Source organism: Aotus nancymaae, unplaced genomic scaffold (assembly GCF_030222135.1).
Source record: "Aotus nancymaae isolate 86718 unplaced genomic scaffold, 86718_ANA_hifiasm-v0.15.2.pri h1tg000006l, whole genome shotgun sequence".
In the NCBI taxonomy this organism is placed as follows: Eukaryota; Metazoa; Chordata; class Mammalia; order Primates; family Aotidae; genus Aotus; species Aotus nancymaae.
This window is the reverse complement of record NW_026988417.1, coordinates 3643491-3662398: the sequence shown is the minus strand read 5'-3', so window position 1 is coordinate 3662398 and position 18908 is coordinate 3643491. Positions and strand designations below refer to the sequence as shown.

At 60.5% G+C, this 18908-nt stretch overlaps 1 protein-coding gene across 1 annotated transcript; it reads left to right on the top strand.

Annotated features, from left to right (window-relative positions):
- Positions 1 to 1065: 1065 nt before the first annotated feature.
- LRPAP1 (LDL receptor related protein associated protein 1) lies at positions 1066 to 17652 on the top strand. Its single transcript, XM_012438930.2, has 8 exons — positions 1066 to 1272; positions 7441 to 7585; positions 10622 to 10743; positions 11821 to 11941; positions 12570 to 12728; positions 14455 to 14537; positions 15344 to 15520; positions 17183 to 17652. The coding sequence occupies exons 1-8, from the start codon at positions 1066 to 1068 to the stop codon at positions 17243 to 17245; spliced, it is 1077 nt and encodes a 358-aa protein (XP_012294353.1). The 3' UTR covers positions 17246 to 17652.
- The last annotated feature ends 1256 nt before the right edge of the window (positions 17653 to 18908 follow it).

Here is an 18908-nt window from a genome sequence, read left to right as displayed (position 1 = left end):
GCCCGGGAGGTCGAGGCTGCAGTGAGCCATGATCGTGCCACTGCACTCCAGCCTAGATGACAGAGACCCTGTTCCCACCCCCTCAAAGGAAATGAATTAACATTAATTTCTCCCAAGATGCCCAGGTTCTCTTCACCCACTTCCTCATTGCTCCTCCAGTTGGAAAGTTCTCCCTCCCCAGGCAAAATCCCGCCCGTCCTTGGAGGCCTTTTCAGATCATTCTTGCCAGATGAGCTCCCCTTGTCCCTCTTCTGAGCCCAAAGCGGCCCAGCTGCCGTCTGTCTCCCTCCTGTCCCTTGTTTCCCGCGCTACCTCCAGGGCACTGCCCAACTCACTGGCCAAGCCCCCAACGAGCGGACTAGGCTAACTTTGGCTCCGGGGTTTCCTAGGGTATCGTGGGCTGGGGGAAAGCGCGCGAACCCCTGCGGTGCAGCAGGCGCGAGAGGCGGCGCCTTGGACGCGCGCGGAGGCAAGGGGCTCCGGGACGTGGGGGGACGCCTGCGCGGTCGTGCGTCCCCGGGACAACCCGGCCTGCGCCCACCCGCGACCGGGCCCTCCGAGGAGGGCAGAGCGGGCTGCGCCACGTTCCCCAGCGTCAGGCCGGGGCCGCAGTCCTAACCCCGCGATGGCACGAACACGCAAGACTCGGCGTCAGTGCGCGCGAAGTGGGGGCGGTATCAGGCTCAGCCGACATGGTCTGGTTCCTGGGCTTTCCGCTCTTTCTGCGGGGCAGGGCGGGAAAGAGGCCTAGAGTCGTGCGGGCTCCAGGCTCGGGGCTCCTAGCTCTGAGTGAGGCCTGGTGCCTGCTCCCGCCCGGCCACCCACATTCCCCAGTTGTATCCCCAGCCCGACTCTGCAGCCTCGGGCCGCGCCGTGGTTGCCCGGGAAACGCACGCGCCTGCGCAGGGATTCCTGGGCTCTGGGAGTCCGCCGGTGGCCTCACCGCGGCCGGCCGCTCACGGGAGAACTACAATTCCCGGGAGGCCACGCGGCGAACGGGGCGGGGAGGTGGGCAGGGCCTTTACTTGCTGGGGTCTCTGCGCGGAGCGCCAGCCGCAGAGGAAGATGGCGTCGCGGAGGGTCGGATCGTTTCCCCGCGGGTTCGCGGCGCTGCTGCTGCTGCTGCTGTTCCTGCTTGGGCTCCGGCCCGCGGCGAGCCACGGCGGCAAGTACTCGCGGGAGAAGAACCAGCCCGAGCCGCCTCCGAAGCGCGAGTCCCAGGAGGAGTTCCGCATGGAGAAGCTGAACCAGCTGTGGGAGAAGGCCCGGCGGGTAAGCGCGGCTCCGGGCGGCAGGGCAGGGTTCGGGGGGCTGTGGAGAGGAGCCTGGGGGCGGGGGCCCTGGTTATTGGGCGCGGTGGAGCGGGGCCTGGGCGTCAGAGGCGGGCGAGGCGCAGCCGGGGCACCTGCGCTCCACGCACCCTGTTCTTGGCACAGCCTCCTTCAAGTGCCAGGTGGGGCGCCTCGACCCCTCCTGCAGCAGGATAGGGACCCGTGCCGGCAGCCACGCCTTGTGGAGCAGTGGCGGCCGGCACCGCGAGAGTCAGTGTCGCGTTCCCCAGCCTGGCCGGCCTGCTGACCCGAGCGTAGGGGCAGACCCAGGCTAGATCACAGGTCTCTTGCCTCCCAGGCCTTTGCCTCTTTCTTCACCTCATCTCCTTACGTGGGGAAACAAGAAAAACACGTTGTTGGGTAGAAAGACGTGTCTAGGGACGGCAGGAATCCCAGGAGCAGGCACATTCTTGTTCATTTGAGCGAGAAATGAGGAGATGGGATCGATTTAGAGCACATAAAACGCGACCTTGGGAATGCTTAAAGTCAGTCTTAGCAGCGCGCTTACCTGACTTCCTTCATCTGAGAGATGAAGGAGCCGAGGCCCTGAGGGGAAAGGGCACCCCCAAGGTCGCTCAGCCAGTGGTGCCCGGGGACTGCAGCTTCCTAATTGGTGGGTGACCCTGAGCCAGCTGCTCTTTTCTTTGAGATACGGTTACTTCATTTGTTAGGTGTGGTTTGCGTTCCCGAAATGGGTTTTTACAAACTATGCCCACCCTCTGGGCGTCAGTCAGTATCTCATCTAAAATGCAGAAGTCAGATTAGATCTCTGTCTCGGTATTCCCGGTTTAAGCATTCCTGAGTCTTTTGAGAGGGAAAGTAAATTATTTGCAGAATAAGAAGGAACTTTGGAACCAAAAGGCAGAGGAGAAACAGGTGGGGGAGGGACAGACGGCTGTAAGACTGCGTGGGGCTGGGGATTGACGCCTGGCGTCAGCTCCACAGGCCCTTCCTGAGCTGCTCTGGGGTCCTGCAGTCAAGCCCCAGCGTGACCTTCAGCCTGCAGAGGTGCGAGAACACTCGGCTGGAGCAGCAGGGTAGCTTCCTGGAGGAAGGGACTCTGAAGGGGCTGGGGACACGGCTAGGTTTGGATGTGTTGACTGCCTCCCTGTGCCCACTGCGCTGGGCATCTGTTGAGTGGGTAGAGTTCTTCCACAGGATGAGGAATGCGGAGCCAGGAAGAGACTCCCTGACAAGTGGAGGTGATGCTGAGGAAGCACACTCGGGCCCAGGAACCCCAGCGGCTCCCTTTGCTTTTGGGTCCTGGCCCACGTCCTCCACCTGCCCTGCGGGCCCCCCTGCTTCACCCAGCCTTATCTGCAGGCACCTCCAACTGGTCCTCTGCCTGTGTCAGCCCAGGCCTCCTGCGGCGATACGCCTGCCCTCAGGCTGCCCCTGCACCGTCCTGGGTGCTGGGTGCTCACCTGACCGGCTTCAGTCCTGGGTCGGGTCATGTCTCCTGAACCTCCCCTGAGGTCCACTGGGCCCCGTGCTAGGGAGAGCTGCCCACCTCAGCTTTGGACTGAGCCTCGGGTAGATGGTCTTTCTGGTCCCTCTGAGTCCTGAGCTTCTCTCTGGGGGCAAGTCTCTTCTGCTGAACACAATGTGAAGTTCTTTGTGGTGAGGGTGTTTGGGGATTTTCTGTGTCTTTGTCTTCCCGCCTTCCAGAGAGCCTGCTACTCTGGCAGGCAGGCCCGCAGAGCCCATTCGTCTTGGTTTTCCTTCCAGATAACGGAAGCTTAGAGGGCCGCCGTGCTGAGAGGGTGTTCTAGCCCCCAGCCAGGTGTGCAGGCGTCAGACCCGGACTGGCTAATGGAGACAGGTCTGCAGAGCGGGGCCCTCAGAGCCCCACCCCATCTCTCAGGCCACCTCCCCGGCTTTAGAAGGGCCTCTGAGGACAGGCCAGGGCAGCCTCCACAGGCACCTAGGACCCGCCAGGCCAACCCACAACCTCACAGCAACTCAGCAAGGTTGTGCCCTTGTCCACGGAGCTCAGGTGGAAGGAGCTGGGGCGCAGTGGCTGGGTTGGAAGGGACAGTGCAGCGCCGCCCACCGTGGTGAGACAGACGCAGCGTGCCAGGGGGCCGGGGTCACCGCCACAGCCTGCTCCTCAGGGTGGGTGCCTCGTGGTCTGGTGCAGGCACGCGGGTGAGCGCTAGCAGGACGGCACGTGCCCTCTGAAGAGGCAGCCCATCGGCCATCCTGGTGGTGTTGGAATCTGCGCAGCCTGAACTGTGCTCTGTGTGCAGGTTGACACCCGTGGCTTAGCTGTGGACCCAGGGCCGGGATTCCCGGGGCGTTAAGAAGCAGCAGGTTGTTGGAAAGTTCCAGAGCACTCTGCTGGCACGCAGGTGCTGCTGTGTGGGGAAGGACCGCTGCTGAGGTCCCAAGCAGTGCTGGGCTGCTGGGTCTGGTCAGGAGGGCACGGCCAGCTCCGCTCGTGTCTGAGGACACAGGCAGGTGTGAAGCTCCAGGCCGCACGTCGTCCGTGGGGCTGAGCCGGCTTTCTTCCCTGCGTGTGGCCCCTGGCTGGTGATTTGCCCCACTGCTTCACGTTTGACAGGTTCTTTTCTGCATTTGGTTTCCACAGCGCAGTTCTAACTTGATGCGTTAACATTTAACTTGACAGAGGTGAAAGAATCCAGAAGTAGGGTCCAGGGCCCTGCACATGGCCCGCTGGTCTCCCCCTGCGTGCAGCCAGGCGGGCCCCTTCTGCGCCGGGCACAGCAGCCTCGTATCGGGGAAAGGGGGCTGGTTTTTGTGAGACACGCGGTGTGCAGTTTAAACCCTCTGGCGCCTAAGACTTGGGGAATCAGAGGGAGAAAATGACTTTCTCCTGTGGATTGTAGATTCTACAGCCCACCGAGCATCTTCCTTTGATTCTCCCAGTGCCCTGGGGAGGCAGACAGGAGGAAGCCAGTGAGTGAGGGCCACAGGTTACAGGGCATGGAGCCTGCCAGGACGGACCCAGGGCTCCAGCAGCCCAGGGTCTTCAGCTTTGCTTTCCAGCGAGCAGCCCACGGCAGTCACAGGACACCTGTGTCCTCTCCCCTGCAGTCCAGGAGGGCAGACCCAGGGCCCTCAGTGCCGGCACGCTCTCCAGAGTGTGGGCCAGTATTGCCTGCCCTGGGGTGCTGCTTCTGGCTCAGAGCGTCACTGTGGGCCTCTTGTCTCGGGCCCTCCCGGGCAGTGCAGCACGGTAGGTAAGACGCCTGCGGGGTAGCAGCAGTCGCAGGGAAGCAGAGATGGAAGCAGACCTGTTCCTCTAAGAGTTTGGGTCACAAACAAGATAAGCAGGTGTGGGCTCCCGGGCACAGACTGCTCCTCCTGAGAGCTCAGCGTCACTCAGGTGCCTTGTCTTGGGTCCTCCTGCTGGCAACGCTCAGATCAGACCTCGGTCCTCCTAGGGCCTCCCAGTGGACACCACAGACAAGTGTCCAGGGCACAGAGGGGCACAGGGAGGAGCTCTCAGGAGAAGGGGCCAGTGGATGAAGCTAGCTGGATGAGAGGCACGCAGGTAGGGTGTGTCGGAGGCACCAGGGAAAGGGTTTTCGGGTGGAGGCACAGAATGTCTACCAGGAGGACGCTGGACAGAAGACTGCCCCCGGGACCACCGAACAAGGATTGGAGAACCTTCTAGAGAATCAGAGGCTTTCCTCTGCCCTAGGCCCTGCCATTCATTTGTGCCTACCGTTTGCCTTCTTTTTACTGTTGGGGGCCTTGTCTCAGTGATCTGAATTTGTCCCTAACTAAATTTTAAGCTCCTGGATGATGGCTCCTGTGTGTCTGGGGCAGCCGCAGAGTCAGGCTAGGCTCCTGAGGGGAGAGAGGCTGAAGCCGATAGCCCAGCGCCGAGCTGGAGACAGGACCTGTGGCCAGGGGTCTCCTTCCTCGCAGGCCCAGCACAGATTGAGCTGCAGGGAGCAGATGGGCTCAGTCTAGATACGTGCAGAATATCTACTGCACTGTCTGGAGTGCGGGGTGCTCCAGACAGACAGAATTGGCTTCATGTGAGTCTTGAAAGAAGCGTGTGCCCTTGTGAAGTAGGGACCTGAGGGCCGGCCTCCTGAGGTCTCAGCTGCAAGGGAGCATGGGGTGCAGGACACTAGAAGGCAGCTGGCTCTCAACTGGGCACTTCCTGGGGATGCTCACTGTTTATATCCACTTGATTGAAGTATAACACACATACTTTGGATATTAGCTTGTGTTGTATTTATATGTATTTATGATAGAAAATAGCTGATGAAATACAGATTAAAGGTTAATATTTCAAATCTCTAAGGGAAAACAGACTCCATATTGAAACAAGCACCATGAGAGACAGGCATGAAGTGACCGACGCCTGGAGCTCAGAGGTGCAGGAGCTACGGTTCCCGCCCAGAGCCACGAGCAGCTCTCCAGGACCGGCCCCAGGGGAATGTGGCAGGTGCTCCAGGAAGGGAGCGGCCTGAGATCCGAGACTGGAGCATCTGCAGCCTGCAGCACTGAGCGGTTCCTTTGCTGCAGGACTCCATAGAGCCTTTCCTGTGCGCTGTCATGACACAGACGTGGCTGCAGCTCCCCAGTGAGCCAGGGACGGCACCCTGTCCTCCATGCACCCTGGTCCCACCTCATGACATGTTCTGGTTCACACAGCTCGGCCACCTGCCCTGCGCAGAGGAGTTCTTTGCTTCCCTGAAGGGCTCGCCTGCCCCGTCACATGCTTGTTAGTGGCCAGGTCAGACCAGAGGCCAGCGTTCATGATGGGTGGCCGTGGCCCATCGCACGCTTGTTAGTGGCCGGGTCAGACCAGAGGCCAGCATTGGTGATGCGTGGCCATGGCCCATCGCATGCTTGTTAGTGGCCGGGTCAGACCAGAGGCCAGCATTCGTGATGGGTGGCCGTGGCCCATCGCACGCTTGTTAGTGGCCGGGTCATACCAGAGGCCAGCGTTCGTGATGATGGCCATGGCCCATCGCACGCTTGTTAGTGGCCAGGTCACACCAGAGGCCAGCGTTCGTGATGGGTGGCCGTGGCCGGTGGTTTTCATTCTGCAGCTTGCCTCGGCCGTGTGGCATTCTGGCCCCGTCATTCTAACATGGGACACTCTTGGCCTAAATCCTGTCTAAAACCAAAAAGCAGTATGCCAGCGGTCACCTCATCTCCTTCCTTCGCTCACCCAGGGTCTCAGAGCTGGGCGGGCAGGGTGGGATGAAGGAAGCATGGGCTGCGCTGTGGAGGGTGCGGGTGGGGTGGGAAGTCCCTCAGCCCCAGCGCAGTGGCTTGTTCCGGGCCCTGCCAGGGTGCTTTACTCCAGCAGGTAAATGAGAGGGTGACAGATTGCTGCTCCAGAAGGATCTGGGGCTGTGTAAGCACCATCCCGGCAAGACAGGACCGTAGTGCACGTGAGCGGTGGTGACCAAGGGTCCTTGGGAAATGAAGATGCGGCAGATCTGAGATGACAGTGATTTTTTTTAAAAAAAGAACTTCTAGGTGTCTATGTCCTTTATTTCCCCTTCGCCCAGGACCGTGGGTGCAAGTGCAGGCGTCCAGCAGGCAGGCCGTTGACACCTACTTGGAGGACGAGCGCCTGGGTACCCACTCCATGTGTCCTGTTCACTCCACGGCTGCCAGTGTCCCAGGGCGGCCTGGATGTGCTCGATTTGGGTTTTGGTGTTTAAGATGTCAGGTGGAAGTTTTCTATAAACTTCAACTTTTATTCTCTGTAGTTGAGTTTCTTTTCTTACAGTTACACAGTATAAGGGAAACGCAGTGGGTATCTTCTTCCCGCCCTGTTTACCCAAGTGCCTGATGCCTGGCCCCAAGTGCTGGGGTGGGAAAGTCAGGGCATCCTGTTACAGCCAGACAGGAGTGGGCAGCTGCTGGCAGTGGGGAGCCCCCGACGGACTTGGGGTTTCCAGATCGTGTATACAGATGGGCCTAGGGACTGGTGTCCGTGCAGCCTTCTTGTCTGACCGAGAGGGTTTGAATCCAGCTGACACTGACCCTGACTCCCCGTCTTCCTGGTCTCCCGGAACCTCCTGGTCCTAGCCTCCTCTGAGGTCAGTTTCCCACTGCGTCCTGGTCCGTCCTGCTGGTGGCTCACAGGCCCCTCTGCTCTCGTTTGCAGCTCCATCTTTCTCCCGTGAGGCTGGCCGAGCTCCACGCTGATCTGAAGATGCAGGAGAGGGACGAACTTGCCTGGAAGAAACTGAAGCTCGAGGGCCTGGACAAAGACGGGGAGAAGGAGGCGAGACTCATACGCAACCTCAATGGTACGCTTTTTCTTTTTCATGCAGGTGGAGTATCTCTTACCCTAAATGCTTGAGACCAGCAGCGTTGTGGATTTCGGATTTTGTTTTGGATTTGGGAATATTTGCATTATGCTCCATCTGGATATCCAAAATGAGCCTTTCCCCGAGCATCCTGTCAGTGCCCAGAAGGTTTAGGGTTTGGGATGGGGGCTTCCAGTCGTGAGGGAGGTGGCCGATGGCCTCAGTGCTGCGGGCCACGCCTCTGACTCCTCGGCTCTTGGCCAAGGGGCCCGTTGGGTGCAGTCTGCAGGGGCTGTCCTCCGTGCACAGATGCACCCTTGCCCATGGTCTTGGCTTCTTTGCTGTCACAAGTGCCATTGGCACGCTGGAGGGAGGGCCAGGACTGGGGTGCTGGGCAGAGGAAGGAGCCAGAGGACAGGCAGCAGGAGGCTCTGTCACCCCGAGGAGGAAGCTGGCTCGCCCCAGCATCTTGAAGTTTTGGGGACATATTCCGGATGTTGTCGGAATAGCTTCCTAAGCGTCAGAATGGACGCCCCTGTGATGTAGTTGGTGAGCCTCTTGTGATGTAGTTAGTGAGCTGTGGGTATTCAAGACAAGGCAGGACAGTCGCCTGCTTGGTACCAGCATACAAAAGCCAGGACGGTTTTAAATGACAGCGTTGTGACTGTTCCTTAGGACCCCCTCCTCCACCATCCTCCTCGCCACGGGCCCGTTGGCGGGGCACTGGTGGGATGAGGGCATGCACCAGGGCGGCCTGTGGGACTGGGGTTGGGGCTGCTCCAGGGAGTCACATGCTCAGCCGCCTGACCTCAGTGCTGCTGAGCAGTGGCTGGACGTGGGCTGAGCAGGACAACCTTCACACGCAGGCAGCACCGGTTCTGAGGCCAGGAGGCATCCAGGCCACCTTTTTAAACAGTGTGTGTTTTCATGTATTTATTTAGTTATTTTCTCCTCCCCACTGCCAGTACTGTTTGTTTGTTTGTTTGTTTGTTTGTTTGTTTGTTTGTTTATTTTTTGAGGCGGAGTTTCACTCTTGTTACCCAGGCTGGAATGCAATGGCGCGATCTCGGCTCACCGCAACCTCCACCTCCTGGGTTCAGGCAATTCTCCTGCCTTAGCCTCCTGAGTAGCTGGGATTACAGGCACGCACCACCATGCCCAGCTAATTTTTTGTATTTTTAGTAGAGACGGGGTTTCACCATGTTGACCAGGATGGTCTCGATCTCTTGACCTCATGATCCACCCGCCTCGGCCTCCCAAAGTGCTGGGATTACAGGCGTGAGCCACCCCGCCCGGCCTCTATTTATTTTTAAAGGCAGGGTCTCACTTTGCTGCCCAGACTGGTCTTGAACTCCTGGGTTCAGACAGCCCAGCCTGAAATAGTTGTTTCTGGTATCAATTCCTTGCCATGAAGACCGACCCAGCAGGGGATTGAGTTTTGAAGCGTGCGTCTGTGGGACCCGTGCCCAGCGCCAGCAGCTCTTGACGGCTGTCAGGAGAGGCAGCTTTCTGCAGTAGGAAGAAGACTGCAGGCTGGTTTTTCAGACTTAGGAAGATCACGAGTGCTTCCAGCTGGAATACGAGGAGCACACGCTGCCCGGCCCGGAGACCCCCGTGGCCCAGGCTTCTGGGTGGAATGAGACAGGAGGGATCCAAGGCCAGGCCACTGTCAATGAGAAAGGAGGCCTGAGGCTTCCGGGGTGTTCCTGGGGCAGGGACACTCCCTGGGGCTGGCAGTGACCCAAGATGGACCCTTGGGAGAGCGCAGGGGTGGGGCCTGCTGAGCCCGGAGTGTGTGGAGGCCCCACTGGGAGTAGTCCAGTAGGGTCACGGGTGAAGGCCCAGAGGAGGCACTGGGATCCTGGGTCACCGCCTGGGTGAAGAAGTCCTCGGAATGGGGGGGTAGTGTGAGGCGAAGGAAGGCTGCACGCCCAGCATCTGGGGAAGGTTTGATTAGGAACTTGGGAGAGGCCCTCTCAGCCCGGAAGGGAAGGCAGGACCCAGTTCTATGGGAGGTGGGGCCCTGGGAGAATTCCTCCAGCCCCCAGGAAAGGGCAGAAAGGCCCACCACCAGCTAAGGAGGCAGGCGGGGCTGCACAGGCTCCAGACCCATGGGACCCCATGAAGGGCCTGTCTCACAGAGCCACAGCGAGGGCCTTGGAAGTGGGAACTGGGCCTCAGGAGAACAGCTTTCCCTTGGAGGGGAGGCCAGCCCCCAGGCTCTGCTCTCCTGTCCCAAGCACCAGACCTGTCCACAGCTGGGTGCTGCCAGCACCAGGGCCCATGTTGAGCGCCTGCTTTCGTGCCGTGTTGGTGGCAGTGTGTGGTGACAGACACAGCCCACAGATGCCGAGGCCCCTGGGGAAGTGGGGCTGGGGAGCGCCATGTGGGCAGATCCTAGAGGCCTCCCGGAGTGGCTGGGCCACCGCATGCCGCAAACTAATTATCTTCCTGGCTGCTGCCAGTAACTTTGTTAGAAGCTGCTGACACTGAAGTTTCTTCTTTAAAAACTGTTTTTCCTCCCAATAAAAATAAGATGTGGGCTATCAGAAAGCCCATCACCCTGCATACTCTGCAGGTGGCCTCTGCCCTGTGGTCGTTAGAGTTTGTCCCATGGCAACAGGTGAGGCTACAGATTTTGTTCTTGAAAATCTGTGTCACTGGTCTGCAAAGACAGGCCAGTGTGTAACCACTTCCACGGTGCCCCAGCCCCCCAGCCGCTTCCGACAGCTGCGTCCAGAGGGACACAGCTTGGTGGAGGAGTACAGCGGGGGCGTCCCTGGTAGGAAGAGGGAAGTCCTGGGACGTCCCGTGAGTCACCAGACCTGTTCCTAAGCTCTGGGAGACCGCAGTCCCCACGCTTGTTTACGTTCTTGTTCCTGCCACATCTCCACTGGTCATCCAGGAACTGGGTGAAAGGAAACCGCTGACAGATGAGAGGTGAACCTGTGTCACCCCCTGCGGCAGCCCAGATGTGTGGCCGTGCACTGTTTTTCACAGGAAACCATATCACATAGAACCTCCCCTCTCTCCTAGTCATCCTGGCCAAGTATGGTTTGGACGGGAAGAAGGACACTCGGCAGGTGACCAGCAACTCTCTCAGTGACACCCAGGAAGACGGGCTGGATGACCCCAGACTGGAAAAGTTGTGGCACAAGGTACTCCTGGGTTGTCTCCGTACCTCGCAGAATCTGTGCCGTTCTGTCGAGTGTTCAGGCTAGGGGCTGTGAGGGGGCGATCTCTGCTCTGCGTGGGAGCTGGGGCTTGGGGGAGTCTCAGGAAGACAGTGGTTTCCTAAGGAAGCCGTTCTGCCATCTTTCCGTGAACGCCTTCGGCTTTCCTGTTTAGAAAATCCCTTGCTCTTTCAGTAGGGAGTTCTATTTGGCCTGCAGCTGTCAGATCTTCAGCTCAGATCATGTGTAGTTACGGGGTCATGGCATAGCATGGGCTGAACTGTTGACTCGTGTCTAGTTTTCAGTATAGTGAGTGGTGCTGTGGACTTGCCTCTGTGATTAGTAAGGTGCCCTCGGCCAGGGTATGGTGTGTAGGGCTGGGCTTTCACCCTTTGCCCGGGAAGGGTGTGGGGTGCTGGTGTGCGGCCAGGTGCTGAAACCTGGTGGGCCACGGCAGGGCGTTTACCTGCTTCAGCTCCCCCACTTCCAGCAGCTTCTGCTCCAGAACAGTGTGTCTGGATCACATTGATTTGGGGCCAAGAGCTGGACTTCTCATCGCAGCCCAGCCACAGCTCACTGTCCTTGGCCGGGAAAGATGGAGTCGGTGGATGTGGGCAGAGAGGGAGAGCGGGTCCTGTGTGGCCTCCCTGGACGTGTGTGACCCATGTCTCCCCACGACCGGAGGCAGGTGGCATGACAGTGAGGAGCTGGCAGTGGTCTCCCTAGGAAGATGGCCGGGCGAGCCTGGGGGCTACCGGGCTGCCACCCTGTCCCCTCCTTGGGATCTGTTCCCCACCCAGCCAGCTCCGTAGCCATCCCCCACTGAGCCTGGACTCGTCCTAGAGGAGGGCAGTTGCCTGCCAGCAGCTCTTCCCCAGTTTGTTTTGTTTTCCTGCCCTACCCAGCCTAATAGCGGCCCAGGAGGGTTGTGAGGGCAAGAACCGGGCCCGGCACTCACACGTGGGCAAGGGCCTCCTGGCCAGGGGGAGTAGTCAGCTGATGAGCGGCCCCAGCCACAGGAGCCCACGGTGGGTTTCACTCTAGGCCTTGTTTCCCTCTTAGGCAAAGACCTCTGGGAAATTCTCCAGCGAAGAACTGGACAAGCTCTGGCGGGAGTTCCTGCATCACAAAGAGAAAGTTCAGGAGTACAACGTCCTGCTGGACACCCTGAGTAGGACCGAAGGTGCTCCCTCCCCGGCCCACCTGCACACAGGGCTTGCTGCGCTCTGGGCAGCCCCGGCTCCCCCCGGGACACGGCTGGGGCAGGGAGGAGGCACCGGATGCCGTCTCCCAGGGTTCCCACCAGACTTTGTGAGTGGGAGGTTGCGGTGTGGGCGGGGCCGGTTCTGAGCGTCGCCCACCTGCATTTGGTTGGATAAACCGAGTCTTACCAGTGCCTGTCCCCACCATGGGCACAGCTGCCGCCTTTGCTAGACCTGAGCTTCACTGATGGGTCCTTCATTCTGGACTCTGGACCCTCCCCAAATAGTGATTTTCCCACCCTACAATGTTGGAGTAAAATGGAGGAGATGACCCAGCAGAGGGGGCGGCGGCAGGGATCCAGAATCAGCCCCCAGGGGACCTGATGCCCCAGCCGTCACTGCCAGGCACCGCTTGGTGTGTGTTGCAGCATGGAAAGGAAGCGGTCCCGATGGTCATTTCTGTGGCGCTGCTGGCCTGCAGAAGGGGGGACATTGTCAGTCAGAAATGAGAGCAAGTTTGAGCTCCCCCGCAGTGGGCATTCTAGATGGTGCTCCAGGCAGGCAGGGCGAGGGCTCCCAGCCTCATGGGTCCTGCCTCGGGTTTTACAGAAATCCATGAGAATGTCATCAGCCCCTCAGACCTGAGCGACATCAAGGGCGACGTCCTGCACAGCAGGCACATGGAGCTGAAGGAGAGGCTGCACAGCATCAACCAGGGCCTGGACCGCCTGCGCAGGCTCAGCCACCAGGGCTACGACACCGAGGCTGGTGAGTGCCCGCCCGGGGCCTCTGCCCGCCGGGACTGTCGCTTCCTGAGGACGGGGCTGTCTCTGGTTGTGTTTTGGGGTCGAGCAGGTGAGTGCTTGGAGCGACGGGCACCTGGACCTGTGGACGCTGCAGAGGCCCTCGGTGTGCTGTCTACCCAGGGGTGGTCACAGGGCTCGCTCCCAGCAGCTGCTCCATAAAGGTCACTCACCGTCCCGGGCCCTGTTCCTGGAGACTGGCGGAGGGTGGTGGCAGCAGTGGGCCCGGGAGCAGCCCCTCCCAGCGTCTCCCCAGCCCCAGCAGTGAGGCTCCTGCCATTCTCTTGTTGGCTGAGAACAGAGACCAGTTGTTGAGCACAGCTCTGTCTCCGTCTCATGCCACCCGCACTGTCCGTTCGTCCCCCTCAGCCCTGCAGGGGCAGGACCCCCAATCAGGCCACAGAGCACGTGGCTCCATCTCAGCAGCTTGGTCAGCCTCCACCGCAGGCCCCTAGTGGCCAGGCCCTGTGCCGCTGCTTCTTGCCCAGGACCCAGGCCCGAGCCTTGCTCAGGGTTTGCCAGAAGCCTGCCGGCCTCACTCGTACAGCTTCTGATTCTGCTCCTCATCCTCCGAGTGAGCACTGAGCACTGCCTGCGTGCCAGGCCCTGCTCTAGGCTGGAGGAGGCAGCCGCTGCCGAGAGATGCATTTGTGCCCTCATGGTGATAAGACAGCAGGGCTGGTGTCTGTCCCCGGTGCCAGCCAGAGCCGCCACCTCCTTTCCAGGATGGAGCCTGCAAGGCCTGGCCAGAGGCAGCCTCCAGCACGGCAGTCAGATGTGTCACCTGCGTGCTCTTGGGCAGAACCCCTCACCACCCACCCCCAAACCCCGGGCTCTCAGCCCGATCTGGTGCTGGTGACGGTGTCAGCCTTGGCCGTGGTGGGAGGGCTGTACCACCCCATAGGCCGCTGTGCAGTTCACCGAGTGCCTGTGCTAGAGAGACCCGCGTGAGCCTGGCTACAGTCCATGCGATAAGGGTGACTCGGCCCCACACACTCCTCTCCCACCTCGGGCTGTCCCCAAGGCTCCTGCACCCAGTGGCTCCTGCAGTTCTCTTTCGGATCTGCCTGGGCCTTCCAGCAAGCCCTGCCAGCCCTGGGCCCTCGGTCCTGAGCAGGAAAGGTCAGCAGAGGAAGGAATGGGGCCACTCTTGTGGGGCTCCCTGGGCAGGCGGCTCTGGGCCACTTGCTCCTGGATGGAGAAGGGTGACAGCCCCGGCGTCTCCCACCACATCCCCTCGTGAGCACAGGGTCCTGGAGCCGACTTAGTTTGCCTGGCTCTGCCCAGAAGCTGAAGGAAAATGGCCTGTGCTTCCCTCCAGACCTAGGCGAACTTGTGGCCCCTCCCGAGGTCCCGGGCAGCCTCTCCAGCAGGCCGCCTTCCACCCTCCACCACCTGCTTCAGAGGCAGCCAGGCAGACTATGGCGCTTCCCAGGCTCTGGTGCAGGCAGGTGTTTCTGGACACAAAGGAGACGTGGTCGCTTGTCCGAGGGGCAGGGAAGCCACATTTCAGTGAGGTCACATGAGCTGCAGAGCAGACACCCTGTGTGCCCCGTAGGACTCTCAGTGCATGTGCGCCCGCCTCACACACAGGCCTGCACACCCTCACGGGCTCCACGCGCACTTCCCACGGGGCTGGCTGGGGCGTGCACCCGGGCGCTGCTGAGGCCACTCTCACTCCTCCCCTGCAGAGTTCGAGGAGCCCAGGGTGATTGACCTGTGGGACCTGGCGCAGTCTGCCAACCTCACCGAGAAGGAGCTGGAGGCGCTCCGGGTAAGGAGACGCAGCCCTCTCCTGTCGGGTCCTCCTGTGGTGAAGGTGCCCTTGCAGTTTCTTCCTTAACCACTCGGTGAACCTGTTTTGCTTCTTATCTGCACAGGACCTCATGTTTCAGGGGCGGGGCCACGGCCTGGAGGGAGGGCCTTGGTTCCTTTGTGCATGTTCACATCTGAGCGTGGGCTTGGTGTGGGTCCTGTGGATGGTCAAGGATTGATGGCGGGAGGGGACCAAGGACAACCGCGATCCTTTGGGGGTATCACAGCTTCCTGAGACGGGGACCCAGGGAGGGAAGGAGACCACCTCAGGTGGCAGGGGCTCCTGGGGCGTATGGAGTACCAGATCCTTCTGAGGGTGGAGCTGGGGGCCCTGGGTCAGGTGCGGGGGTCAAGGCAGGGCAGGGTGCCTGGAGCTGCAGTCCAGCCGAGGTGTTGCCCAGGCAGGCTGAGGTCAGGTGCAGAGGCAGCCACAGCAGAAGCACAGGTATGTGTGAGGTCAGCCACCTGTGCAGCGGAGGCACAGCCCCTGGACGTGGGGTCAGGCCAGGAACGAGCTGGAGGCCCCCAGACGAGCAGTGGGTCGGCTTAGGGCTGCTGAGGAGGCGCAGGCTGGGACCCATTGCTGGGGTGATGGTCTCCCAGCTGCCACCCCCTCATTGTCCATATCACTGCAAGGCCTGTCCTGCCCTGGGAACGGCACCACCTCTTGGGGTCCGTTCATTGGTGTCCCTCGTTTACCCAGGACCGAGAGGTGGCGTGGCGAGCATGGGGAGGGAAAACTCACCTGTGGGAACCTTCTTCCAGGAGGAGCTGAAGCACTTTGAAGCCAAAATCGAGAAGCACAACCACTACCAGAAGCAGCTGGAGATCGCGCACGAGAAGCTGAGGCACGCGGAGAGCGTGGGCGACGGCGAGCGTGTGAGCCGCAGCCGCGAGAAGCACGCCCTGCTGGAGGGGCGGACCAAGGAGCTGGGCTACACGGTGCGCGTGGGTTTCGGGGCCGGGGAGGCCACAGCTCCCCCGCCAGGAAGACAGGGCTTTCCCTAGATGGGGTGTGGGCTCCACGCCATGGTCTGGGTTGAACCCCAGGACCGCAGGTGTGTGGGGCGCTGAAGCCTACTGCAGCCTCGCAGGGGCGCTCTGCGGGCATCGAGTCGAGTGCAGCCCCCCGACCCCAGATGTGAGCGCAGGCCTGGGCAGGCCACTGCCTGGTCCTCTGCTGTGACCAGGATGGGGCGTGACCTGGATGCCCACAGCCAGCCACGAGTCAGGGTACTTTCCGGCCCTTGAGACTGGCGAGACCCTTCGCCACAGCCCTGGGTTAGATGTGAGGAGAGGGGGAACAGAGCCCCCCACAGAGACTGCAAACCCGGAAGCTCATGCCAGTGCCTTTTGCACGGAGCTGGGTGGCTGGGGGTCAGGGCGCATGGGAGCCCCATCTGTACTTTTTAAACTTTGAACTGCAGGCATGTGTTACCAGTTCAGAGATAGGAAAAGCCTGAAAAATAAACAAAGGCAGAGGTTCCGATAGGAGAGGGTGGTGTGGGTCTGCCGGGAGAACATGCCAGAAAGCAGCCTGCAGCCCATCACCCATCCGTGGGCAGGAGCTCAGGTCCAGGGTGAGCACCACCATGTGGGGGTCTGCAGGGCGCCCCTGAGACGCAAGGATGGGAGGTTAGCATGCACCTGGCTTCACTTGACCACAGCAGAGCACAGTGTTGGTTAGCAAAACTGTGTCACGCTGCCTCTGAGACCCCGCACCAGCGGGGCAGAGGTCAGAGGGCGGCTGAGGGGGGACCTTGCTGGGTTACTCGCCCTGAGCTGCGGGCTCCTGTGGAGACGGAGGAGGCGCCCATGAGCAGACTTTGTGAGAATCTGGGGAGCCACAGTGAGCCCAGCCCAGGCTGGGCTGACACAGCACCCACCGCCACCGGGATGGTGTCTGGGGATGCTCTGTGCCGCTGTGGTGCGAGGACCTAGAGGTCCCTCTCCTTCCCTCCCAGGCCCCGAGGAGGAAGGCGCCTTTCCCAGAACCCTGTCCCAGTCCAGTCCTTCCAGTCATCGTTTCGGCTCATGACAGGCTCACACCTGTAATCCCGGCACTTTGGGAGGCTGAGGCAGGTGGATCATCTGAGCTCAGGAGTTCAAGACCAGCCCGGGCAACGTGGTGGAAACTGTCTCTACCAAAAATTCAAAAACGTAGCTAGGCGTGGTGCTGTGCACCTATGGTCCCAGCTACATGGGAGGCTGAGGTGGGAGGATCACTTGAGCCTGGGAGGCGGAGGTTGCAGTGACCCGAGATCATGCCCCTGCACTCTAGCCTGGGTGACACAGCGAAACCCTATCTCAAAAATAAATAAATAACACCATGGGCCGATCACAGAGACGCTGGGCTTTCCTCTTCAGCATGAACTGCGGCTGGCTGGTCATTCTTAGCATTCTTGGGTGGGGGTTTCCTAGTTGGCACTGAGCTGCTTCTGTGATTCATCTGTGAGCATTTCTGGATGGGCGTGTCATTGGACAGTCAGATGCACGGGACTGGTGCCTTTCCCTTTCGGATCACACATCTCCTGGCGTGACTGAGCTCACAGAGCCGGCCTCGAGGTGTGCTGTCCCCAGCTCATGAGGCGTTTCCATCCCTAGGTGAAGAAGCATCTCCAGGACCTGTCCAGCAGGATCTCCAGAGCTCGGCACAACGAACTGTGAAGGTGTCGGGAGCCCGGCCCGGCAGGGAGGAGGCCGGCGTGAGGGACCTGGGCTCCTGGCCGTGGCATTCCTGTGGACAGCCCGCCGTGAGGGTGGCTGGGGCTGGCACAGGTGTCAAAGCAGGAAGGCTTGTTACTGGTGACTGCAGCCGCTGCTGTCCCAACACAGGACTTGGTGGTGGTCGTGTCTGAGTCTGAGATCAGCCTGGCTCTGACCGAGGGGGCTTGGCTTCCGCTCAGCATCAGCGTGGCAGTCACCGCCCCGGGGAGGACCTCCGTGTCCACCCGCTGTGGGTCTGCCAGTCCTCTGCTAAAACAACACAGTTACAGAAAGAAATCTTACACTTCTGCCACTGGAAGTGCTATGTACAGAGTCCTTAAAAATTATAGTGCAGTATTTAAACCACCCATTGTTGGCTGGTCACTGAGTGTCCTCGCAGCTCGGGCTGGAGCCAGTGCTCGTGAAGGGATCACACCACAGCCAGCTTCCCTTCTGTGCCCCATGGGTCTTTGCAGCCAATCGCCTTTTCCCGTGAGACAGCCCGGCTTGATTTAAAGCCAAGAGCGCTTGAGGCTGAGGGGAAGGTGGCAGAGAGGAGTGCGTGGTCCCGTGGAGGGTCAGAGACTGGCCTGGGGCAGCGTCTTTCACCTCTCCTCACCTCTGCAGCTCAGGGAGCTTGGGAGACCCCAGTGAACCTGCAGGGCCTCCGTGCTCCTAAGTGTGCTGTGTAAATGCTCCATCTCACAGGGATAGGGACGAAGGCCTTCCCCCGACCACAGCTGATGGGCCGGGCGTTGCCCAAGTCCGGTCGGACTGTGGTTCCCACGTTTATCTCACGGGGGTAGGGACAGCCACCAAGGCCTTCCCCCGACCACAGCTGATGGGCTGGGCGTTGCCCAAGTCCGGTTGGAGTATAGTTCCCACGTTTATCTCATGGGGGTAGGGACAGCCACCAAGGCCTTCCCCCGACCACAGCTGATGGGCCAGGCGTTGCCCAAGTCCGGTCGGAGTGTGGTTCCCACTTCTGAGCCTGGAAGAGGCCCCGCCGGGCGTATTGGGTTTGGCTGCAGCTGGATCTTGGTTTGACTGTTGAGATCTGCCGAACACGAGCATCCGCTCAGCTAGCATTTCTAAGAAAGGTCGAGGCTAAAGGCAGCATGCTGGGAGTTGGCACATATAGGGTGGAGGGCCCCAGGTTACGGCATGTGGGTGCCTGTTTCTACATGGACTCCATCCAGGGCGGGTGGCCTTCTGCCTGGCCTAGTGTGCCAGCCCCAGCAGTGCCCCTGTGTCCCTTCAGCACAGGAGCCTCACCAGACCTCCCCATAGCATCCACCACACTGTCCCTCTTGGGTGGGGCTGGGGTGATCGTCCACTCAGACGCCCAGAGAAGCAGCCCCCCTGTCTGACGGGATCTCCATGCAGGAACCCACATGCAGGGCACAGCCCTGGGGCCTTCACAGTCTTGGGGGCGGGGGTGACAGGCCTGGGGGACTGGGCCCAGGTTGCAGGTGTGAGCCATGACACCCGGCCACCACGTCGTCGTGGCTACCGTCGGGTTTATGGTAAAGCCTGAATCCAGGCAGTGTGCATTTGCCAGCTCTTCTTTTTCAAGGTTCTTATGGCCGTTTATGTCCTTGGTGTTTCTGTGTACATTTTACAA